Genomic DNA, 26,138 nt, shown 5'->3' on the forward strand with positions numbered 1-26,138 from the left:
TCAAAGAAATGCCCGACCTTCCCAAAAAGTTTTCCTAACAGTGATAACCTACCATGTGCTGAACAGGGATTTACTGTTCAGGCCAAAGACAGAGGGCTTTCTGAAGCTGACATGACCATCCTGATCTAACGTGTATGAGCAGTATATTAATAACTGTTTGTTGACACCGGTGAAAAATCTGCTAGAACAATACTTAAGTCTTAACTCTGAATTACAGAAATAAAATATCAAAATTAGAAACTTCTTAATGTCATGTTTATTCATTGTTGTTCTTCTACCGTAGTACATTTGTCTGCACATTGCAAGGCTGTACAAAGACTGGTGTTAATGCTTAATACCTATTAACAGACTAACCCATTTTAGTCAATAATTTACCCCTCCTGCAACCAGAGATCAGATATATACCATGAACATGAGCAAAGAAATAAAATAATGACAGATGTTGTGAAAAATAGAAGAAAAAATAGATAGGAAAGTAAACAAGAAAAAATAAATAAGCATGTGCATTATGAATGTGACTTTTAGTATTGTGTATCTTAATAGTGAAAAAAGATCTTTATAATATTGTGGCTATACTAACCATGAAGCAGATGAGAAATAGAGTACCAATGTTGTATTACTGGACAGTCTGAGAACAGAAGGGGTTATGTCAAGAGACACGATAAGTCACTGATGGGGTATAGGTGTTACTGGTAGGGTGCTTGATCCTACAAACAATACTGGAATGGTGCTGACTACCATGGGTAATCTCCCAGGGCCAGATGGTAATGGTACAGGCACTGGCACCAGGGGGAGATGGCTTGTGTTTCCTGCTGCTTGGGGGCTTCTAGAAGCTGGTTTAGGTGCAGGCATAGGCTAGAAGTAGTCTTCTGGCTGCTCTGAGCTGTATATCTGATTCTCAAATGTTGGCTCCAGGGCACTGAACTGCAGAGATCTGATCTACCTATTCTTTTCTTAGAACCAGTTCTTAGACCCTCTAATGTTTGCCCTGGAATGAATCTGGACTGTAAACTCTCACAAACAGTGGGCAGGCCAGTATATATCTGCAGGGGAAAAACACACCTTCCTTGTGACCCCTTTGCAGCAGCCTAGCTGGGACAACAGCTGAAAGGCAAGGATGTAATAGACTCACGGGACAACAATGGTACTGTGCAAGGTAGTAAGCATTATGCATGTTAAGAACTATGCTAGCTATGAACTTCATGTTGGTAGGAAAATGGGGACAAGTAGTGAAGTGCCGTAACCTGTACCCATTTGTCAGTCAATGCAAAAAAAAGGTGAGAAGGCAGCCATGAGGGAAGAAGCAGGCTTACACAAAGCTCTCCACCCACATGCTCCTCATCTTCCCTGCTAGAAGATGTATCTATGCTGTCAGTATCACACAGGCCTATTTTGTCCCAGATCTAATGACAGTTCTGCCTGAATGCAACCTTCTTTAAAAAAAAAAAAATAAAAAAAAAAACCAAGGCCCGAACAAACATGCAACTATGACAACTTAAATTGATGAAGAGTCTCATCTACAAAAAAACAGCGAATAACATCAGTTAAGAGGTGGAGAGCCCTCTGTAGCCATGCCATACTCATCAGGACAAACACTTGATTTAACAGTGGTGATCACTGCATACCTAATATGTATATCAACTTAATCTTTTTTCAGAGGGTTCATGATTTTTCCCATGAAGAGTATATTGCTCTCCATAGTAATGACCATTAAGAAGGGCCTGTTGAATGTGATGGTAACTGGAACGGACATAGGCACTATTTCCATGCCTGTGGCAGCTGCTGCTTCAGTACCAGTCTCATCCACCTTTACCACAGCCTTATGAATAGCCTGTGAAGAAACAGACATGTTACAAGTTGAGGGGGTACAAAACTAGTCACCTAAATAAGAACTTGAGCTAAAAGTGCCTGAAGAAGTTATTGGTAAGAAACAAGCATCAGATGGACAGGTGTGACTCCACTGCACAAAGACAGCAAAGTTGAAAAAAAATCAGCAAGCTACATGCAGCATAGCTTTCTTAGCCCCAGAGAGAAAAGTTCATCCCTGATGGAGGGGCACGTCCCTGCTAATGAAAACATTTGCTTTGTTTCTTTTCTTATTCCCTGCTCCCACTCATGCAGATCTGTGGAGCTAGACTAAAGGTTAAGAAAGCAAGATCACATGTAACTATCCATTAAAAGTTCACATAGTTGAAGAATTAACATGCAGATTAGCACTACGAATAGCATCCTGAAATTGTTTCCCACGTTCCTTTGTCTTGGAAAAAATGGGAGCAAAGGAGAAGGGCCAGAAATGGAGGTCTAGAGCAGAGAAACATGTAAGTTTTACCTTGCAAAATCAAGACATTCACAGACCCTAATTCACTAATTTCCACCTGAGGTCATGAGGGCAGTTATTTTGTTCATATTAGACAATTAAATTTGCACTGATTGTCAGCTTTAAACTCTAGGTTTATTGAAGTATGACTTATCTGTAGTTTTTGCCTGGGCCTGGCACTAATGAGAGTCATTGCTTATAGGCTTGAAGTCAATGTTTTTAATAACTACATTTTCCTTTCCCCCCAAACAGTTTAAAAGCAAGCAGTGTTTTTCCTCTCCCCTCCCCTCCATAAAACACAAGCAGCGATACATCCTACAGCTACCCACTTGCCCACAACCAGGCTAAAAGTAGACACAAACAGAAGCAGCAATGTAATGACTTTAACAACACGCTGCAGGAGGGTACCAAGGTGTGGATAGATGATGATTTGGTCATGTCTGGCTTATAAGGTTGCCCCACACAGATCAAAAGGCCTCCCAGATCAAAAAATTACAGGCTTGTAACCTGCTCCGACTCAACTGCACTGACAGCGCAAGTAACACGGGTGAAATACTCTGTATGCCAACAGCTGCCTTTTCATGTGAAGCAAAGCCTCTTTACACAAGTTTTGCATCATGAATAGTTGTAAAGAAAGTGATGTAAGTATCAGTAACCATGGGCCCATAAAACAAAAAGCAGTATGACTTACCTGGGAAATTCTATGCTGGGGCTGCCCAGTGATCCCAGACAGGTCAGCCTTATCGGTGAATATATCCATGATGCCCATTTTATATAATATATTTTTTAGGTTATATGTCCCATATAGAGTGAATTTCGGAAGATACAAATTTGCTGAGCTGCCAGAAAAGAAGTGCAAGAATATGGTGAAACTTTTGATCAGATATCACAGTGTAACACAGACTCCCAAGAAACAAAGTCATTTTGCTTGCTCCCCAAAGACATTTTGCTTGTAGGGTCTCTCTAGCCTACATGGGAAATGTATAGTGACATTAATTTGGGAGAAGAAAGGAAGGTTTATAACAATGTTGGAAGGCTGGTTGAGAGGATAGGGTTGTAGGTTGCTGGCTCACGGTCTGCAGTAAGCCAACACATGAACAGTCAGATTGACCCGGTGATCATTCAGCACAACAGTACAGCTGTACCTCCCTAAGGATCTTCATCTGACATTTTCAGAAATTAGGGATATTTTGTGCATTCTGCTGGAAGCATCTTCATCATGACCCATTACTGAGGATGCAGAGGATTCACCTTGTAAAAAAGTGATTCTTTTAGGTGTATCAGGCTGGGCACAAAAAATCCAACACATCCAAGTTCACTGGTTACTTTGGGGGGGGGGGAAGTTGGCCTTTTGTGTTTACCATATAAATCACGACAGAGAAAACAAAAAGATATACCAAAGGAGCAGGACAATATGTGGTGGTGATTGTATGGATAACAAAGTAAAAAACAAAAGCACATTGACGGAATATAGTTAGTCAATAGATAATTCTTCTTCTATGTCAAGTCCAATGTCTGATTTATTCAATTTTTTGGGGGGGGGGGCGAAAGTGACTAGTTTGCTGCTTTCCATAAATTAATCAAAGCTCCATATTTCTGACTCATTTCTTCCTTGCTCTTCCAGTAAGGATCTAACAATTCCTCTTCAAAGGTTAAAACCAACACTTACAGCTAGAAGCAGCATAATGAGACAGAAGTTAGTGACAATTCTGACAGTAGGTACTGTTTTCTGGTGAGAAACGAGGAGAACTGTCCAGGGTTCCAGGTCAGGGAGATGTGGGGCACTTAATGAAGCTGGCCAAAGAGCAAGTCACCCAGTGGACATGTGGGAAGGAAAGTGCCCATACCTCCAGCATAGCACAGCATCTGATGCCAAGTCTGGCCGGTACCCAAAAATGAGAGTGCTAGTGGATGGATAACAGGTTGCTGATCTCTTACTTCTGCCTAATTTCTGACTGTGCTGATGCTGTCTCAAGCGAGGATGCAACTGTCATGGAATCACCTGTCTTGCTATTACACAAAGACACTCATTCACAAGCGCCCATTTGCTTTCAACATGCAGGAAAGGGAAAGCCATAGGCACACAGCAACAATGCAACCAGGCAGGAAGCACTGGGATACACTTTCCAGAAAAGAAAGTGATGTTTTCTCCACAGTTCAGCCATTAAATAGATCTCAGCTGCCTGTACTGGCAATACTTTTGTACTATCCCCTGTTCAGCAACCAACAGTAATCAAAAACGTTCCTCACAATGCTTCTGCAACTTGTGTCAGCGTCAGTTTGCAGACAGAGAAACAGGGACAAACATAGCTTGCCCACAGTCCTTAAATCGTTCTATATCCTACATCAAACCCTTTTATTAAGACCTTCCAGAGAGTCCAAATAATAGCAAAGGCAACCAGTTGCTTTGAAAACTAGAGGGAAAAGGAAGAGTTTGTGTCATCAGTTTGCAGGAGACAACTGTCACAATGAAAAATGGGGAGCTGCATGAAATAAGCTTGTCTTTGACAGTGATGCCTTTTTATATTATAAGATTTACATCTCCCATTCATGGCTTTTAGGTAGATTACTCCAGTTTAGGGGGAAGAGGATGGAGAGAGGAAATATAAATCCCTCCAATTGTATTTCATGTCTTTCTTGCTGATTTTAAAGGCAATTGTGTTTCTTTGACAAAAATGATTCATAAGTGTCTTGATTCATCATCTTATTTGTCCTATAGTGACTTTAGTCACAAACCACATAGCTGTTCCCAGAAGTTTCAAAACTGTGAAGGTGCACAGAGAATTACATACTTTTTTCTGTCTTATTTTTAAATGAAAAAAAATTTTTAACAGTGAATTGGAGTTAAGACCATGACACTGGTTTTGGTTTTCTGTATTAGGATGTCATTTTTGTCTTGAGAATTGATCATCTAAAATACTATTTTCAAAGGTGTATGTGTGAAGGTCTCTAACACGACACATCAGATTCGTGAATGAACACAAGGGCTTGATTCTGTAAACATGTTGTGCCTATGCTTGTACACATATTTTGTCCCATCAAAGGCTACTACTACACATGACACTAAACAGAAGGAGTATAAAGTTGTTTTTAGAAAGCATATAGACTTTCTGCCTTCTAGTCTCAAAGTTACCTTGAAGCAAGTGTAGCTTATTCCAATTTTGCCTTCCTAAGTCTTCAGAGAGCCTGAATGCAAGGGCTCTGCAATGTGCCAGCCGCTCTATACCCTCATCATTGAGCTTTGTCCTCACAATTGCCAAATGAAAGTTGTTATTTCAGAATTAAATGTGCAGTTATTGGTAACTGTAATAGGCAGAAAGGAAGCAAGAGACAAGAAAAAAGGCTGAAGGAAAGTGGTAGGAATTTACTTGTAAATAGGAGAAGGCAGAAGACCTCCCCCAAAAAAGTGGGAAGAGGTCTTAAGACAGAAAACTGGGGGCTATGGAGAGTTGAAGATGGGAAAAAAAATGCAGAAATGGCTAAAGTCCTAAAGCTGTGACGGTTTTCACTTTGTGCAGTACTGAATATGAAAACACAGGGACATGAGAGCCAGATTTCAACTTTGGTCAGTGGGAATTCTTCTGTAGATTAAAACAGAACTAAAAATAGTATCCTGATTCTATGTCATAGCCCAGCAGATTGAAACTAATGTGTCTCCTTGCCTACCATCCTGAACCAAGAACTGCAGAATTTTACCTTTTTGAGACTAATGTCCTCCACCTTAACATACGTTCACAAGACAATCTTTTCTCCAGCTTCCTCATTCTTCCTTGATCAGGCAGAATAAAAAATGCCGAAGCACCTCCTTTGTAATCCATTTGCACCACAGTGGAAGACAGCTGTTCGTCATAGCCGTGCTTGAACAGGCCCATTCCAAACATCATCGGGACTTCAACAGCCTTGCTCCCATCCACAAAGAATTTGTTCTTTTTAGTGTATTTTGGATTGAAAGGTTTTTCCCATTCAGCTTGAAATATAAGAGACAGAGTTACACGATATTTTGAGGGCATGAAACCATAGGACAAATCACCATAGGACACATTCATAGATGACAGAAACTGGTACAGCTGGATCAGCTTCAAAGACAAACCAGTTTGCAATGAACACTTGAGCTTACTGAATACTCAGAATAATTCAATAGCAACACACGGTAGGTAGAGTGTGATGTAAAAAACTCCCTCAGATCTTACACCAGGCTGCAGTATCCTTCATTCAGATGAGATTCCAAATGTTCTAGTGTGCACTTTTCCTCCATGACAATAGTTTTAAGGAGCCTATAAAGCCCTCATATGATGCAGCCTTTAAATGAGAGCTCAGAAGAACAAAGATTCTCTCATTTCCTTATTCCCACACCAAAATAGACTTGTGAAGGGTGACATGAGGGATGAATTCTCCAGAGAAATGAAGGGATTCAGGTTACTTGCAGAGAGAAGGGTGTTATATATCACTTTAGCTGATGGCCAATAAAATAATGAAAATTCTACCAGACTGCTGGGTTAAAAAACAAAACAAAACAAAACAACAAGAACAGAAAACTTCTCTACTGTCATGCTCACAATATTAAACTTCCAAAGGCTCCTCGCTTAGTCATAGTGAAACAAACTGTCTACATTGAAAGTCTGAAAGATTCTTATCCTCAGCAGAGAGGAATTTCTAAGCCAAATTCCAGCTATCCACCTCATCCATTTCAGAGGCTGAGATTAAAAAAAGGGGGGAAAGCTGGGGCAGGGGGTGTTGGTGCTTTTGTTTTGGTTTGGTTTTTTAAAGAAAGGTGTTGCTCTGTAGTAAATTTTGCCTTCTAGAACAAACCTAATTTTTTAATTAAATTTAGTGGGCAAAAGTAGAGCCACAATGCTAAATAAAACAAGTGCCATCAAGAAAACCATGAAACAAGATGCAACCCCTTTTGACTTCTGATTTCTGTTTGAACAATGATTACTAGGCAGCTTGGTACAAATTAAATTATTACCGTCTGCTGTTTCCACCGTCTGTGAAATAGACATAAACAGCACAGACATAAACAAATTTAGTATTTGGAAAGAGTGAAATGAGACTTAGTTAGTGCATGTCTTGGGCTCTGAAAATATAAACTGACAACTGCCAGTACTCTGAAGATGGGAAAAGTTGCTACTTTTATGTTTCTTCATTAACAGTGACTTCTTCTATCATCAGATATATAACAGGCAGGCCTTGATATGCTTAAGGGGAAAAAAAAAAACCAGAATGAATCACAGACACATGAATGGCACAAGTCCTGAAACACTCAAACAACCTTTATCTAGTGCTCAACTCAGGGAAAACACCCACTGATTTCAGAAAGAGCTTTGCTTGATTAAAAACTGAGTAGGATGTTAGGATTTAGCACACAGATTAGACAGGGATGATATTCACTAATCCTTTCCTCGTGTTTCAGAGGAACTCTTATTCCTATGCTCTCCTCTCTCTTAGGAGGCTACCTTCTAGGGATGGCACCTTTCTCAAATGCTTCACAGTGTTCAAGGAGAAAAATGAACCTCAAAGTAAGATACTTTGTGGTGACCAGCTCAGCTAGGGCATGATAAGGGACTGGTGTACTGGAATAGCATGCCTGCTGGCTGAGAGCTAGGAAAATATTGCCAGACTTTTGTCCTTAGGGAAGGACTTCTACACTACACCACACCACAAAATAGAGGGAGGAGAGTAACCAGTACTGTGCAAGGAAGTTTTTAATGCACAGAGAGTGGACAAGAGCCTAGAAGTATAGACTGGTTATAGAGGTACCTGAGCTTTAGAGATCCTCTCCAGATTAATCCCAGCCTCTAGATCAATTTTAGCATTAACATACTCTCACTTTCAAGATAAAAATCCTTATTATTGCTATCAATCGTATTCTTTAATCTATTTTCTTTAAAATTGAAAAGCTAAAACTGAATCTCCACCATCTTTGGAGGAGCTGGGAAATCATTTCAGTAATAAGAATGAACATCTAATTTTAAAGAAAACTTATTTCAGAATATGTAAAAGTTATCTGTAATACAAAGTTATCTTTAATACAAGGTTTCTCAGGCTTTTGTCCCCATTGTGCTACTAAATTTATTGCTCCTTCTTCAAAAACCTTTCAGTAACAGAAAAATCAACAGCTTTTTTTGCCTGTTTTGAAAGATGTGCCTGATGCTAAATAAAAGCCTATCTTGAAAACATTGTTTGAGACACACAAGTATGTGTTCAAGACAATTAAGAAACGTCAATTATCTGTATTCCAAACAGCTCCATTTAGCTGTGGCCAAATCTTCAGAGATTAACACAAGGAGCAGAGACACAGATAAAAAGCAAAACAAAACAAAAATATGGTTTTGAATTACTGTCGGGGGAAGCCTTATATTGGGGAGAAGAGTGGAAGCATCCAGGTTAACAGTTTAAAAGAATAGCATTTCTTTTAAAAGAATAGCATTTCTAATACATCATCTGTTTCAATTAAAAAGCTTAATAATATTTTTATCAGATAAATTACAGATTATTATTTTTCTTAGTATGATTGCTTTGCTTTCAGAATACAATAAAATGAGTGAGAGAGAAGGTTTGAAAGAAGATGCAGTATCTGTTATTAGACCACTGACTGAGCCTTACAGCCTTGCTCCTCCTCTTCTCATTAGATCAGCAGTCTGAAAAGCTCCGGGAAGATCTGTAGACTGTATCTAAGCAGACTGCACAAGTTAATTAAGAAAAACAAGCTTATTGTCATTAAGCTTGTATTTGATACTGGTAAGATGTCTTTTCTTTTAGGTAAGATGCTGAGTTTTACTTTAACAGTGTTCTTTGAATTTAACTCTGAACTTGCTAAACAAAAAAACAGCTGAAGTGGATTTCAAATTAATTCCTAGCCAACAAAGCATTTAAGAAAGTGCTTAAATCCCACTAGACTGTGTAGGACTAGATGCTTTACTGAATAGAGATGCCTTCCTCAAAGTATATTTCACTCAATCTTCAGCAGGAAAGAAATGTATATATTAAAAGATATAGGAAAATTTGCCATAAATTTTGCTAGGAATTATCATCAGTGTCAAGCAGAACATAATTTCCAATAGTTTTGTTTATAATTAGGTGTAAGTGAGTGTCCTGGTTTTGGCTGGGATAGAGTTAATTTTCCTCCTAGTAACTGGTACAATGTGTTTTGGATTTAGTGTGAGAATAATGTTGATAACACACTGATGTTTTAGTTGTTACTAAGTAGCGCTTTTCCCAAGTTAACAACTGTTCAGTTTCCCCTGCTCTGCCAGCAAGCAGGAGCACAAGAAGCTGGGAGGGTTCCAGCCTGAACTAGCCAAAGGGATATTCCATACCATAGAATATCATGCCCAGTATAGAAACTGGGCGTAGTTGGCCAGAAGGGGTGGATCGCTGCTCAGGCATTGGTCAGTGGGTGGTGAGCAATTGTGTTGTGCATTACTTGTCTTTTCTCTGGTCTAATTTCTCTCTTTTTGTTATATTCCTTTTCATTACAATTATTGTTATTTAATTTTATATATATATTTACATATATTATATATATATATTGAGCTAAGAACAGTTTAACAACTAATATATATTTTATATATATTATATATATAGTAATAACAATAACAGTTATAACAGATCCACCCCTTCTAGCCAACTGCCCCCAGTTTATATACTGGGCATGACGTTCTATGGTATGGAACATCCCTTTGGCTAGTTCAGGTTGGCTGTTCTGGCTGTGTCCCTCCCAGCTTCTTGTGCACCTGCTTGCTGGCAGAGCAGGGGATACTGAACAATCCTTAACTTAGGATAAGTGCTACTTAGCAACAACTAAAACATCAGTGTGTTATCAACATTATTCTCACACTAATCCAAAACACACTGTACCAGTTACTAGGAAGAAAATTAACTCTATCCCAGCCAAAATCAGAACAGTGAGGACCAAAAAGAACACAAGATATGAGTCCATCTGCAAAACCGTATTGCAAAAAAAGGTGATGAAGTCCAAGACTGACCTAAGGAAATAATGTATGAAGTAGAAGAACATGATATGTATATCTTACCGTTAAAATAAATATAGCTAATAAGGAGAATTTCAGTAAGTGGATCAAGGTTACTTATGAGGTCCTTGATTTTCCCATTGGTTCTTCCTGCTACGTATTCATTGATCTTTATCTGGGCTTGATCAGCCCTCTTGAAGTTCATAGGATAAACTTCTCCTTCATAGAAGTTTCTGAGACTACTTAAAAATTTATCTTGAGGCTTCAGTTGGTCAAGCACAAACAGGACATTTCCCATATTCAGCTGTAACCCCTCATTCTTTCTGTTTACCATTTGTATGAGTTGACGATAACCTTCATGTATTTCATTTTCAGAAATCTCACGTGGGTTAAAGCTAAGGACCCTAAGAATCTGTGTCAGAGTGTCTGATCTGGCACCCAGAGTCAGCATTGCAAAGGCAGTAGAGATGCTCAAAGGAGAGAAGAAAATATTCCCGCTGTTTTCATGAGAAGAAATCTCTTTGTAGAAACAACATGCAAACTGACAAACACTGTTCCCTACAGTCTGCTGTGGCGTGTTTCGGTTTTCTTGGCCTCTTTGATTTTGGTTTCTTACACCTTGATAATTAGGCTCATAGCAATAACTGTTGGAATGAAGCCCAACAATTAAAAGACACAGGAAAAACAGCATCTTCATGTTTCTATAACTCTGGAAAAGAAGAAAAGAAAAATGACATTTAGCTTACAAATCTTTTTACTTCGTGCTTAGCATTAAGTCAATCCCTTCACTGTACAGACCTGGCTTGGTACCAGTGATTCCAAGCCATTTGAATTCAGGGATACCAGCTTTCTATTTCAAGGAAGCAGAGTCTGGAAAATTACTCAACCTACTCAAGAAGTTATGAAAGAATAAAAATTAAAGTCAAAGAGGGATGAAGTAATACCAAAGAAACCCTCATTAAGATTAGGCTACAATTCCTTTGAAACTGTTTTGTTTCCAGTGTTCTTTTTTTAATGTGGCTTTAAGTGATAAAAAGCTGTAAGTCAAAAGTACAGTTCTATAGAGCAGAAAGTAAGGGAGCCAGTCAAGGCTAGTCAGTTAAATTTAACAAGACAAAAAATCAAAGCATAAGGAAGGCATAATATTCCTCCATTGTGAGAATTAAAATATACGTTTTTGAATGGGCTGTGTATAAACATACAGGCAGGCACCAGAGAGAAAGTAAGTTTACTTGTTAATGAGGAAGTGATGAACATTTACAGTGAATCCATAAACCTTGAACAACTGAGCACCATTTAAAAAACCCCCAGACTTCCACATAACTAACAAAAGAGAGAAATATCCTTTGAGCAATTAGGGAGTTATCAAGACCCTGGAAATACAGTGTTGCTTATTAAGGAAGGGAAAATGAGCATGTACACAGAACAGCAAATGGAAACAAGTGTGCCTGCTGCATGCAAAGGCATGTCCAGCCCAGTGACTGAACAAAACCACCTAAAAATAAAAATAAAAAATTAGAGGAAACTCTAGAACAATCATGGCATTTATCATCAGAAAGATAGCAAAGGGTGATTTTGGCAGAGAAGGCTTCAACTATAAAATGTGAAGATGAATGAGTGAATTCTGGAGGAACAAAGATGCTAAAAGACACTGATAGAACAGAAAAGCCTTTTCCAGAGCATGGAACCATCCATTCCACATCTGTGGCAATACTTTTAACTCTAGACATTAACCACACTTGGTTCAACAGCTTTTGTCAACAGACAGAAGGAAGTAAAGATGTGGAATATCTGGAAATCCAGAACATCCTCCTGTAGTATATGATCACTTTACCTACAGAATCTTTTATAAAATAAAGTACACTCTAGAGGAAAATGTAAGGATTTTCAAAAGGGAAAAATATCTTAGGTTTCTGACTTGCAATGAGAAATGATATTCAGACTCTCATGCCTTGTAAAATCATTGAATCCTTATCAGCTTCCACCATGACCCTGCATTTTTGTTCTCCACTTTCCAGCATCTTGGTTCTCCAAAATTCAGTGAACTCAGAATGCTGATGTCTGCTTTAATAATATATGCTATTGATATTCATTAATGAGCCCATGACAAACCACTTTCAGACAGTTCACTTTCATATCTAGAATGCACTTAAACTTGAGTTCTTTGATTTGTTTGTGACTTGCTCCACCATCACTCTTACTCTAATTCTTTTAGCCTTTACCTCTATCCACAGTTTCTTCTTTTCCAAACTCTCTACAAGCTTTAGAAAGCAATCCTTAAGTCCCTACTTCCATTTCATTTCATGCCCTACATTTGTTATTATCATCCATTTACTTCATTTAACTCTCTAAAAAATTTAGTGATGCAGTTTTCCTGAAGAGAGTTATGCTATACAAACATGCTTATCTCATAGAGGACTTACGTTTTTTATTTAAAAAAACAAAAACATAATAAAACAATAAAAAAAGCTTTAAATTGCAACTTGAATATGAACATGGTAACTTCTCAATTGATTATTCAGAAACTGTTGTCCTGCATATAACATTCGACAATTTTTCTACAGAAAAAAATGCATTACTTACGGTACAGTCAAAAGGGTTCTGTTGTATTCACCAGGTCTGCACAGGTCCTTGCTCAGTTGTTTATGCTGCTGAACACAAAGCAGGGTATCCTCTAGTAAAGGTTAAGATCATCTAAGGGCTGTGACTCACACATTGTAATTTTAGAGATTAGGTAGTGCAAACAATGTTGAAACTAGTTTTACTGGACACCTAACTTTGCTGAATATATATTTCACACGTGACTTTTTATTATTCATAACTATCTGATCGCCCTGGTTAGATTCAAACCAATTTTCCTCAAACTGAACCTACTTTTTCTTAATATCAAACATTCATACACACCTCAGTTGCCCAAATCTACTATTTTATGAACAAGAGGTTCATCAGAAGTAGTAACTACAGAGAAATACCTTGAACACAATTTCCGGTGACTACAGTATTGCTGCCACGAAGGCAGGAGAACAAGGCTTGATGTAATGGGACAATCTGAATTTTTGTGACCTAGCCTGCTTGTCTCCTGCATATCCATGCCTGGGCTTGATTGTCTCCAGGTGAAGCCAGTGATGATTGTAATAGGTGCAGGGTTTAAAACACTGTTTTGCTACATTAGCAAATGCTGCAGTAAATGTGCCTGACTATCCACTCCCACACAGGGAATCCGCTGGCAGCAAGAGCTGTGATAGCGACTCCTGAGCCACTTGCATGGCCCTGCGCCCAGGGAAGAAGGAATGCGGCTAGGATGCCATTGCACGCAGGTGATCCCAGTTACAAGCATGGCCTGGGGACAGGGGGCGGAAGCATAGGAACATGGGTGTTAAATAGAGCAAGTCTTTAGAGCAGTTTACTATCTTGTGATCTGGGATGTGGGGAGCAGGCCCCTCTGATCGTGTGCCAAGTGCAGCTGGGTCAGATCAGACAGCCTGGTATTCTGCGCTCAGCTCTACTCACTACAATAAACTCCTGCGACTGCTGGGGCAAGCTGGTGGGCGCAGAATGACAGAAGCATTGAAGAAGGGAACTCTGGAGACTGTGTAGTCCAACCCCTCGCTCAGAGCAGAGTCAGCTCCAGCGAGTTGCTCAGGACTGTGTCCAGCTGGGTTTTGACTTCTTCCAACAATGGAGACTCCACGATCTCTCTGGGCAACCTGTTTCAGTGTTTGATGACACTGACCCTAAAACAGGTTTTCTCTACATTTAAATGGAATTTCTTGTATTTAATTTGTGCTCATTGCCCCTTGTCCTGTCATTGGATGCCACTGAGAAGAGGCTATCTCTTTCTTTACTTCTTCCATCAAAAATCAGGTATTTATACACATTGGTAAGACCCCCTCAGGTCTTTTCTTCTCTGGGCTAATCAGTTCCAGCTCTCTCAGCCTCTCCTCGTATGTTAGATGCTGCAATCCCTCAACTACCTTTGTGGCACTTTACTGGAGTCACTCCAGTATGCTTATGTCCTCCTTGTGCTGGGGAGCCCAGCACTGCATGCAGCACTCCAGATGCATACACCAGGGATGAGTAGAGAGGAAGGATCGCTTGCCTTGGACCTGCTGGCGATGCTCTTCGTAAGGCAGCTCAAGATGTTATTGGCTCTGTTTTCTGCAAGAGCTTACTGCTGGCTCATGGTCAAGTTTGTATTCACCAGGAGCCCCAGACCCCCAGACATAGCATCTCATGGCTCCATTTCTATAACTAGGATAATATTTTCTCTCCTTTTCCCTTCGAAATGCAAGCATTTTCGGGGATGGGCCAACCCTTACTATACACAAAATGGAGTGCTGATCTCAATGCTGTTTCTAAGCACAGTTGAAATACTAACTACATCAGTAACTCAGCAATGTTTTCTGGGAGGCAAAGATGCAACCAGTGAAAGTTGCCGATGATTACGACCTATCAAGCGACTCAACAGATTGCAAAAAAACCCTCTTAAACAAGTTGCTTATGAACTAAAGCTTGAGAAATAGAAGGTTTTGAGGCAGTATACTGGACTCACACATAATGTGTTCTTCACACATAGCACTCATTTGAAAGAGGACTTGAGATACTATTTTCACTGCTTCTTGTATAAATAAGAGCCAAGAATCTCACTTAGAGCTAACTTTTAATAATGGGCTGCAGTTTTCATGGTATATAAAAACTGATTTCTGATGAAGGAAGGAAGGAAGCCCAATTAAATACAGACGCCATGCTAATGACAAGGTGACGGATGAATGACTAAGCTAGATTTGAACACACCTAGACCACACCTCAGGACACTTGCAGGAGAAAGCCTGCTACTGATCATGGCAAAGCTGCTCTGCGATTGGAAAGAAAGCAGAGAAAATCAATACAGGATCAATTTATATGAATAATGTGAATCTCTGGACACTAGTATTAAAGAAAGCCCAAATTTGTCTTTCCTGTCTTTCCAGTGTCAAGGCATTAGAGGAAGGAAGGTAAAGGTAACAATTCCTGACCCAACTGCTTAATTTCTGTATTTGATGAAAAACTTCAACAACTATAAACAATCATTTATAGCATAACTATAAGCAGAATCCTGATATACAAAGAATTCAGCCATTTTGTTCAGTTTTGAAGACTGGGATATTCCAAAGTAACGTGGCATGTGTTGAAGATATGATACGGATAGTGAACAGGAAATTCCCTCACCTACACAGGGCACTTTTAGAAAAGTTCTTAACAGAGCTAGCACTGAATTGTTCATATGTGCTTAAGCCCTAGCTGGCAAAATTTAGTGTAAATACATCTGCTTTGAGCAAAGAAGTTGAAAGAGGTTTGTTTATGCAAGGTTCCTCTCTTTGCTATATTCAGTAACCACTGGTGGCACGAGCAGGGAATTCTACTGCATAAACAAGGCCCCAGAGCCTCTCCTTAGCCTGTACTAAACCACAGATACCAGGTGTGTATATACCTTCAAAGAGATGGAAGAATCTCTTAATTTGTTTTCCCATTAAAACTAAAGCACTTCCTCATAACCATAATTAAAAAGGGAGGCAACAGGGACTGGAAAACAAATTTATATTAAGTTGTACTTTTTTGGAGCTGGCAGTACTTTCTCCTGAAAATATAATAGGGGAGAGTGTACAGCCTATATAACCTGTAAGGCGTGATCCATCTGACTTAGGACACCTGTTTTCCTGCAATAACAAAAATATGGCCTTTTATAAATGGTTCAAATCTGGAAGAATTTCTCAAAAATTATTGTTCAGCAGGTAGAGATCACTGTTAGAGATGACCTACAGAGACAGAAAGCATTCCAGGGCATCTCTGTTTAGTTATGGGACTTTTCACAATCCCTTTAGTCCCAGGATTTCCTGCCAGTAAACCATTACACTACACAACAAACAGGTTGAAGAATTCACCAAACTATCAATGATTGGGATAGCTTGGAGTGGGCTGGCATCTCTAGAAAGCATACAGCTATATGGTTTCTGGTCCCAAAACTCTCTGAAGCATTTCTCCACCTGGGAGCATCACCCTAACAGCATCATTGGGGCTAGAGTCTCACCAGCATGCAGTGTTTGAGTCCAATAGAATAGATTTGCCTATATTAAGCTCCCTTAAAAAAATTATAGGGAAATAAAACCCAAACAGTTCACAAATGAACACCACCCCTCCAAAGGCTGAAGTGTTCTCTTCCTTCAATTTCTCACTTTTATTTCCAATCTCTCAATCCTCCCTCTCATCACTCAGTGGAACAGACAGCAGCCCACACATCTTATGTCCCCAGCATCCTGGTCAATGATTCCCTTAATTTTCAATCTTCTTCTTCTCCAGAGCCCCCAGATTCAAAGTCACACTTTGCCTACATTCACTCTTCAAGGACCTGTGCTAGTCACAAGCAAATAAACACACTTTACTCTTCAACATTTCCTGGATGTACTTAGTGATGCCTTACCTATCGCTGGAAATGCATGGCTGTATGTAAACACATGCAACTAACTCTCTTGTAACACCACTACAAGCTTTTCTTGAATTAGGTCACTATTCTCAAACCCAGCAGTGTTTTGTCAGAAATAAGAACACCTTTAAGGAAAAGGGCAGAAATGGCTGTGGCTTGGCAGCTCTTCTCCCTCCTGCCCAGCTCCCCACCTCTCTTTCCCTGGAGAGGAGGATCCCACCCAACTTCTCCTGACATCCCTTCTTCTGCAGAGGATTCAACAGAGCCATACGGTATCCCTGAGTCCTCTCTCCCCTTTTGGCTGTTCTTACTTTCCTAGCCAGAAGTAAGGGCATCAGGAAAGGAGGCAGGAAGAGTAAGGAAGAAATGTTAGATAGGACAGGCCTCCTCTGTACAATACCTCTCCTATAGAGTCAGAGACCAAAACTCACTCCCTCGCACACAACCCTCCCCTGAAATTCAGTGTCCTTCCAGCCCTCTCTTCTCGTGCCCCTTTAAATCTCTCACCCAGCACCACAAGCCCGCCAAGCACCAACACCATTTCAGTCACCACCACCTGAAATGAATCACCACCAAGTCCCCTTCGGCTCCACTGACACTTTTTGCCCTCACCTCCAGCATCTCCTTTAGCCTCAATGTTACACAAAGGGGAGAGGTAAGGACAAGTAGGTAGCAGTTTGCCTCAAGAAAGCTGAAGAACCATCACACTGAAGAACTGGTATTGGTTTACTGCTCATGGCTTCTTCTCAAAGCCAGGGAATTGTTTCTCCCATGAAATGAGCTCCCTTCCTCCGCAGCACATCCTTCAGTTAAATACGACTTTTCTGCTTCAAAAGAAAACTCCTTTCCTTTTTCTCTTCCCAAGTGCTCTGTGAATCACTGCCCCACACTTCATATCTTTTGCAATTTTAACAGCTTGCCCTTGCCAATTTTCTTTGATCTGCCTTTGGTGAAATCTTACAGCTTTTAAGTTTCTGTGTGCTCAGAAAATCTGCATAATACTGTTTTCCTCTTAGTTTCAACAATCTCATTGTCCCAACTAACACCTTGATAGCAGACACCAAGGTTAGTGGCTTTCTACTCTCAGTCCTTATCACCAGCTCTTGACATTTTAAATAAAGGAGTAGGCAAAAACACTACAGGGAAGAAAATCCCCCTATATTCAAAATGAGATACACAGCTGACCACAAAGAGAAAATTCTCAATATTGAATTAATAAACCATATGTAGACAACCATCCCAAGAATACCTTGATTCCTTTTTCTTACTTCCTGTCTCCAGGTTTGACTTCCCTTCTGAATGGCTTTCTTAAAATAGAACTAAAGAATTTGGTGTCCTGCACAGATAGTCAGACTAGCAACAATCCCAAACTATAGTACTCTTCTATGACACTAGAAACATGCACTTGAAAAAAAAAGTGTTTACTCAGGCACCAGACACTAGCACATTTTTCTTCAATAAATCTCAACGTGCTTCATCAAAGAAACATCCACAGCTGTTTTGTAGACAACATGCAGACAGCAGTTTACCTGTCAGCACAAACGATACAAACCAGGGAAGAGGATGACAGTCGTCATAAGACATCCTGGGGTTTTTTGGACAAGAACAAGTTCTGATGCGTTTGGTTAAATGCTGAGTTATCTGAATACTGTTGAGTACCAATTATCTAAATACTCTGGAAACAGGTGTAAGACTTGAGTTACCAACTATTGCTCATTCGGTGCATTTGAAGTTGTTTGATCCATTAGCATTTCTCATGGGGGCGGGTGGAAAACATGATAGTAATCTAAACTGCAGCATAATACTTTCTCAAACTACTTCTGCTAGACATGCAGTGAGACCTCAGAGATTAGAAACTGAGGAGGGCAAATAAGAAGATGTGTCTCAGAAAGCAAGAAGTACTGTTCTCCATGTAAGACTGAAACATGGAAAGGAGACTTTTCACTGTGGGATCAAGTGGGAAAATAAAACTAAGAAAAGAGCTGTGAGAAAGTAGGGCAGAAAAGCAAACTTCCATTTTGGGAGCTAGACTTACATATTGCTATGCTGTGCAACAGATCACTTGGTGGTCCCAGAACTGAAAGCAAGACAACTGAGGCAGTGACATGATGCTGAAACTGTGCAGGCCTCTAGTCGTCAGGCTAATTATGCTGATGTGGCAGTGTTACTGTTCAAATGTGACAGTTGAGCTCTGCACAGCATGTTTCTTGCCGTATACTCACACCAGCTTATTCAGAACAAGCTTAGGTGTCTAGCATGACATCACATTGCACAAATTGAACACAAACACCAACTCTCTCATCCAAAAACTCCTTCTGAATGGAGTTCAACACATAGAAAAGCTTGGAGAGAGACTTCTGAATGAACTGAGAATTAGCCCTAGGTAGCAGTTCCAGCATTGCCCTAAGGGAAGTTGTGTGGTCCAGAATTAATCTTGCAGACAGTACCTCACATGCTCTGTCTTAGACATGCATGAGAATCCAGAGTACTACCAAAATGGGAACTCCAATGAGAAAGACACATCCTGTATCAGAGTGTTACACTGCAGGACTCCACTGCTTCTGATACCTGACCTAGCTCATTCAGGGCTCCCTTGGATATCTCTGCAAACAGGTGCTTTGCACAGAGTAGATATACTCTGGGAAGTAGGCAAATCTGGCAAGACTAGCTCATGATGCCTCCTGTGACAACCAGCCCAAGGCAATACCAATCTTATAATATGAAAAAAGAAGCAAAATTGTAATTGAATATACAACTTTGGAAGTATTTACAAGCCACAGCAGCAGTATAGCATAGTAGGGTCCTTGTCCTTTCTGACTACTAATTCAAAGGAATTTTTCACAGAAGCACTAGATGACACTGCACCAGACAACACTGCACCAGGAGATGAATTACTAATAACTAGAAAACAGAGAGGCCATTGCTCATTATAAATTTGATCCTGGTTCACAGACCCATGTGATGATTAAAACTCTGAAACTGCAACTAAATAAAAAATTTGGGTAGTGGAAATCACACAAGTGAAATTCAAAGTTTGCAGCAACAAGCTGACGCACACTGAGGAATTGTGTGAATTAGAGGTATGGATAAATAAATGGAGGGGAAAAAAGTGTACTCCTTCCTGAAAGCAAGGTCTGTAAAAATATGTTATACGCTTGATCTCTGGTCTCAGGGCAATGAACTCACTGGAAAGGGAAATGAGACAAAACAACTGAGGAAAAAACTTGAGCATGTGTCCTTGAGTAAAGCACTCCCTGGAATGCAGATTACATCTGAGAGGAGGCCTCTCAATGGGACATATTTTGGACTTGAACATACTTCTTAACAGAGCACACTTCATACTTTAGCAAGAAGCAACTTCTTTCCTTCTGGAAAGTTGGAGGTGAAGATTTATTCACACTGGTTGGAAAAATAATATGTTTTTTTTTCAAATTATTATTTTCACTCCTGTGAAATAGCCTTAGGGTGAAATATTACAGCTGCACATGTGTTTGTTCTACTGATCCATTGAACCAACCCGTTGTTCAGGAGGTACGCTGTTTCCAGTTAGCTACTGCAACTATTTCCAGTTGTATTCAGAAGGCTAAACTCCATTATCTCAACTCTGACAGGCTGAAAAGTTAAGTTCTGATCTGGACTTTACACTGTTTAGCAACAAGCAAACAAATGAGCAAAATGGGATTTGTCATGTGCGGATATTTAATTTAGCAGAAAACAAACAACCTGAATGCCTTTAATGTCTTTAAGCTACAGCCAAGGGAACTGTAGGCTGCACAACTCTAAAGAAATGAAATTGTTTATTTGGGATGCTGGGTGCGTCCATCATTTCATTACCATTATGAAAATCACACTTATAAAAGAAATTAATGATCATAATGAGTACATGTTCAGTGGTCTATGGAGGTCATCGTCCAAGGACAGACATATATACTGAGGATTAAACACCACCTCCAAATTCTGAAAGACAAACAGACAAAGGACATAGGATTTGCTGCTCTTCCTGAAGAGGCTTCTGTTAGGCAATGTTGACAATAGCCCAAAGAAAATGAGCTCTAGGACAATAAACAACGGGAACCAATAGTAATGATATTAGAAGAGGAAGCTACCTGTCCAGAAGGCAAAGGACCTCAGAGATGTACTGAACTTGGTTAGTCAGGGTAACTAGTAAACTGGTTCTGGGTGACTGGAAATGTTTGCAACATCATTGCATGGCTAATATGTCTGAGGTGGGGAGAAAAGGTCTAGTGATGAAAATCATACCTATAATGGTTTAATTCAGTGGACACAGAAAATGTGGGATATATCACTGAAGAAGCAGTGTGAGTTACAACTGTGTCACTAAATGAAAAGGGAATCACCTTCATCATAATTGCCAAGTAACACGTACTTCATGATGTATGCCCCAAATGATGCAGCTCAATTGTTCCACAAATGCTTTGTTTTGCCAGCAAACTATGAAAATCTTCAAAAGCTACATATGCCTTTAAACCTGTTTGGAAACAGAGATTAGAACTGGATCAACACTAGGCATGGGAAAGCTGGTTGACTTAGGACATTCTGTAGAGATGTGATGGCAGATCAGCGGCACGGCACAGCTGCTGTGCTTCCCACTTCACTGCTGGAAGGAGGATTCAGTATCCTTACTCTGGGCATATCATTGCTCCACAAACATGCCCCTTTTCAGATCCTGCACGCATAGGCACCACCTCATCATGCTAGGCACCTTTCTCTGTCACCTCCTCTATCTTCCAAGCATGTGCTTAAGAAACCCAGCAAGAGATGTTTCTGATGGAGTGGCATTTGGGACAAACCCTCTCTCCACAGAAAAGACTAACACATGTGGATACCAAAAATATGAATTTGTTAGGAAAAATTCTGAAGCATCACAAGCAGAGAGACATACTTTCTAGAGAAAGAAAACAAAGAGAAAATCAAGTAACTTTGTTTTCCTCAGGCCATAACAAGACCGAAACCTCCCACAGACACGTGTCCCTTCTACCTCTTCAATCAATGTACAAGCCAGTCATTGAAGAATGTATGTATTATAGATCTATGTATGTATGTATTTTAAAAGTTGCTTAATAATGGGCTGTGGCATGAAAGGAAAGAAAAAAGCAACGGTTGCTCAAGAGCTGTTAAGTGAAGAGGCACTCTGCAACAGCTACTACTGCAAGAAGGGCTTTGGCAACTACAGGACAGAAAAAATATAAAGGAACTCACATTTTGGACTCCTCTGGTGGTGGCTGCTGCTTCCTGGAGAGGCCCTCATCCAAGCAAGCTAAGGACAACAGGAGCCCTCCTCCCTGATTTCAGCAGGGTCTGGATCAGGTCCCTGCTGCAGTGCCTGCTGTGCTCCACGGGGCTTCCCAACTGTCTGCAGGGCAACCTGCAGACTCACAAATGGTTCACACGATGGCAAAATGATGTTGAGGCTTTATGTTATGCCTCAGCTGTTCACAGCCTGGTGCAATCTCAAGACATTATCTGTGAACTCCTGCAAGATTGCAGCAGCCTACTTTTGTTGCTGAAGGACAAAAGATGGGGCCTAATCCAAACCCAACAGAAGTCAGCAGAGAAAACACCAACTGTTGCTGCTTTTCCAAGGCTTTTCAAGGGAATTAAGTTTCAATCTCTTGGAGTTTACTTCATATATCACAAGCTTTGTTTACAATTTCGCCCATTGCAATAGCTTCCTGAACCTATGGGAATTAGAACAGGTTACTGCAAGATAAGCAAGGCTGGGAGTTTGTAGGTGCCAGATACTTTCTGATAAGTCCCTGTACATATGCTCAAATCCTGCAGTAAAAATGCACTAATCTAATGCACTTTTCTTTCATGCAGGAGCAGGTTACATTTCATTTACTGCACTGTAACAGTGGTCACTCAAGCAAATATTTATAGGACAGTGTCGAACAAGGCAGCCCTCATAGAATCATAGAATCATAGAATGGAAGGGACCGTAAAGACCATCTAGTTCCAACCCCCCTGCCATGGGCAGGGACACCTTCCACTAGACCAGGTTGCTCAAAGCCCCATCCAACCTGGCCTTGAACACTTCCAGGGATGGGGCATCCACAACCTCTCTGGGCAACCTGTTCCAGTGCCTCACCACCCTCACAGTAAAGATTTTTTTCCTAATATCTAATCTAAATCTACCATCTTTCAGTTTAAAACCATTACCCCTTGTCCTATCACTACACTCCCTGATAAAGAGTCCCTCCCCATCTTTCCTGTAGGCCCCCTTTAAGTACTAGAAGGCTGCTATAAGGTCTGCCTGGAGCCTTCTCTTCTCCAGGCTGAACAATCCCAACTCTCTCAGCCTGTCCTCATAGGGGGAGGTGTTCCAGCCCCCGATCATCTTTGTGGCCCTCCTCTGGACCTGCTTGAGCAGGTCCATGTTGTTCTTCTGTTGGGGTCCCCAGAGCTGAACACAGTACTCCATGTGGGGTCTCACCAGAGCAAAGGGGCAGAATCACCTCCCTCGACCTGCTGGTTACACTTCTTTTGATGCAGCCCAGAATGCGACTGGCTTTCTAGGCCGCGAGCGCACATTGCTGGCTTATACTCAGTGTTTCAGCCACTGATACCCCCAAGTCCTTCTCCACAGGGCTGCTCTCAATCCACTCATCGCCCAGCCTGTATTTGTGCTTGGGATTGCCCCGTCCATGTGCAGGACCTTGCACTTGGCCTTGTATACTCATACTCCAGTGCAAATAATACAACACAGAAAAAAAGCAGGCAGCAGCTCCTGCTTGTGTTGTGAGATCAGTTCCAGGATTACTGGCTTGGTTTTTACCAGTTCCTTTAGAAAATGGGCTGTATATTACACATAAAAAGGCATGACAGTGCTTTTTTCACATCAAGTCATGATTAATTTATATTTCTAAATAACTCCGAGCATTAAAAGACACATTTTGTTCTTCACTCCTGCCAGTTTTAAGGTACTTACCCATGGGTTTGGAAACTTACTGGGATTCCCTTCATAGCTCCTCTAAAAATACCATTCCAATTTTTGCACTTTTGTAAAAGAAAACCTGTGCTTGCCAAAGTACACATTCTTCAGATAGAGCAACCATTGTCAGCAGTCTCTGCAATTTGGCTCAACATAATAAACGTTGATGGGAAAGCATAAGGTAATATTTTCAGAAATGGCATAATGTTTTCAGAACCTATCTCCCATTTTCAAAAGTGAATGGAATTCTAAGAAGTCAGATTTTCAAAGGTATTTAGTATACAAAGAAATTTGATTTTTCATCAGCTTATATGCAGGCTTGTAACCATTTCAAGCACTTTAGAAGGAAAGGGAAGTCATTTTTATGTGCATAAACATTTTCAACAGTCCATTCCTTGAAAACTGTAGTTCCAATGCTTTAAAGAATTGGATTCACAAATATTAAAATATTTCTATGGAGATTTTTCTGTATTTTTCAGAAGGAGAACAAAGAAATAAAATGAGAAAGGAAATCTGAAACTACAAATACAGTTCTAGTAATTAGATACCCACAGATCATAGGGTTTAATAAATAAGCCATAGATACAGATATTTCAGCAGTAACAACTATAGGTATGGATTTAATTGGATTTCTTTTACTATGCTATATAATTTCTGCTTTCATGCTTGATGAACCAAACAACATTGGGCAAGTGGTATAAACACATTTTAAGTGAAAACTAAGTGGAACCACTGAAAAGGTGAGTGGCTGCAAGTTAAAGTGAATAACAGAAAAATAAGGAAAAAGTTAGAAGGAGGGGAAACAAAGAGAAGACAAGGGGCTTTTGAGTATGAGGTTAAAAATGATAGCCACACTTCATACAGTCAGTTTTATATTTATACAAAATAACATCAAACTGTTCATAGTCCTGTTATTTTTTTAAAAATCTAATGCAGAACTTTGTAAAAGAAGATAAAAATAAAAGATTACCCTCTGTTTTAGAGGCAGAATTCCCTCTAAATCTCTCATTAATGCATGAAGTGTAATATTAACTACATTCTTTGTCTTCTTGCAATAAATGAATAAATGAATGTCTCTAACTTATGTGTAGAAAAACATTTCAGTAAAAAGTCAACATAAAATACTATTTGGCTAAAACGTCTTCCCAAAATACTGCCTGCGGACATTTCACCCTGCAAAGGAATTTCACAATAACAAATACACTACACCACACACAAATACAAACACATTTTGCCTCTTACTAAGACGATACTGAGTATTGGGTTGCAAGTAATACCCTTCTAAGCTCCCTTTCTGTTTGTGTACAACCTTTTGCTATGGTAAATGTATACCACACAAACAAGCTGCTAAGAGATAACACAGATTGTGAAATTACAGTACATTAGCAGCAACTGTTTGGATGCCCATGTAATCTTACCCCCACTGAGCGTAATATAGTTTGCACCTCAACGGATGGGTGGCAAAGACCTTACATGTACCATAAAGAGAAGCCATTGGGTGGAGTAGGTAACATGCTGTAAATCCACACCCCAACTTGCCTCATGGTAATTTGTCCATGGTTGCCTGGAGATGGATATTCTTTCCCTCTTCAAGGAAAACAAGGAAATAGTACCTGATGAAAGACTGAATGAAATGTTTATACAAAGTGCAAGATACTTCACTGTTGCAAATAACTGAAAAGTTAGAAGCCATATGTGAAAATTTAGCTCTAAGCAAAGAGTTATTTGAAACAATATATTATCTTCTGTTCTAGTAAAATTGAAAACCAATTTTAAATTCTTCTAATAGAAATCCACGGTCTGAATTTCAAAAGTAAATGTTTGATTCTGAAATCTTTGTGAACTCAGAAGTCCCTAGCATGAAAAAGAGCTGAGATGTGCAAGGCCTGTGGTACTGACCCCTCCAAAACTGAAACAAAGTTATACCCTGAATGACCTAGCACTACCCTCTGTGACAAACCCAGTTTATGATTCTGGAACTCTGTTAACTAGGCAAACTATATAATTTTTAATTTTTCTTATGATTTGTATATATATTTTATTATATAAATGCGCCAAAGTCAAAACACTGAGAGGGTATTTTTCATCTGTTTGGGATTTGGGGTTTTGTTTTGTTTTTTTACAAAACATCATGATTCTAAAAAAGGCTCTATTTTTTCAAACAACAGAGTTGTATTTGTAAGTGAAACATTACCCAATCAAGTCATGCACAAAATGAGTGTATTTATCAGTATACATATTCATTTATCTGTGTAGTAAACTCACTTTGCAGTTGAACTTACCTGCAGCCAGGTTTTGTTGATACACACACCTCAAGTTTTATTCAGTTGATATTTAGTTCTAAAAGCAGATCAAAATTAAAGATCAAAATCCGGTGGCCAGCCTTTTGGCAGTGTGCAGTTCCTCTTTAGATAGTTTTTACCCTTGAGACAGCAT

At 39.8% G+C, this 26,138-nt stretch overlaps 1 protein-coding gene across 1 annotated transcript; it reads right to left on the minus strand.

Moving 5' to 3' along the window:
* Positions 1 to 241: 241 nt before the first annotated feature.
* On the minus strand, positions 242 to 12,985 carry LOC128140237 (alpha-1-antiproteinase F-like). Its single transcript, XM_052783756.1, has 5 exons — positions 12,874 to 12,985; positions 10,354 to 10,999; positions 6,014 to 6,284; positions 3,009 to 3,156; positions 242 to 1,831 (listed from the first exon to the last, which is right to left on the minus strand). The coding sequence occupies exons 2-5, from the start codon at positions 10,985 to 10,987 to the stop codon at positions 1,643 to 1,645; spliced, it is 1,242 nt and encodes a 413-aa protein (XP_052639716.1). The 5' UTR covers positions 10,988 to 10,999; positions 12,874 to 12,985; the 3' UTR covers positions 242 to 1,642.
* Between the last annotated feature and the right edge of the window lie 13,153 nt (positions 12,986 to 26,138).

Source organism: Harpia harpyja, chromosome 3, assembly GCF_026419915.1.
Source record: "Harpia harpyja isolate bHarHar1 chromosome 3, bHarHar1 primary haplotype, whole genome shotgun sequence".
In the NCBI taxonomy this organism is placed as follows: domain Eukaryota; kingdom Metazoa; phylum Chordata; class Aves; order Accipitriformes; family Accipitridae; genus Harpia; species Harpia harpyja.

Bases quoted from the DNA above. Each gene is read 5' to 3' on its own strand.
- LOC128140237 (XM_052783756.1), bottom strand. From the start codon at position 10,987: ATGAAGATGCTGTTTTTCCTGTGTCTTTTAATTGTTGGGCTTCATTCC. The intron at 6,285-10,353 runs GTAAGATATACA...TTATATTTCAAG, and splicing joins TAGCTATATTTATTTTAACG to CTGAATGGGAAAAACCTTTC. The intron at 3,157-6,013 runs GTAAAATTCTGC...CTTTTCTGGCAG, and splicing joins AGGACATTAGTCTCAAAAAG to CTCAGCAAATTTGTATCTTC.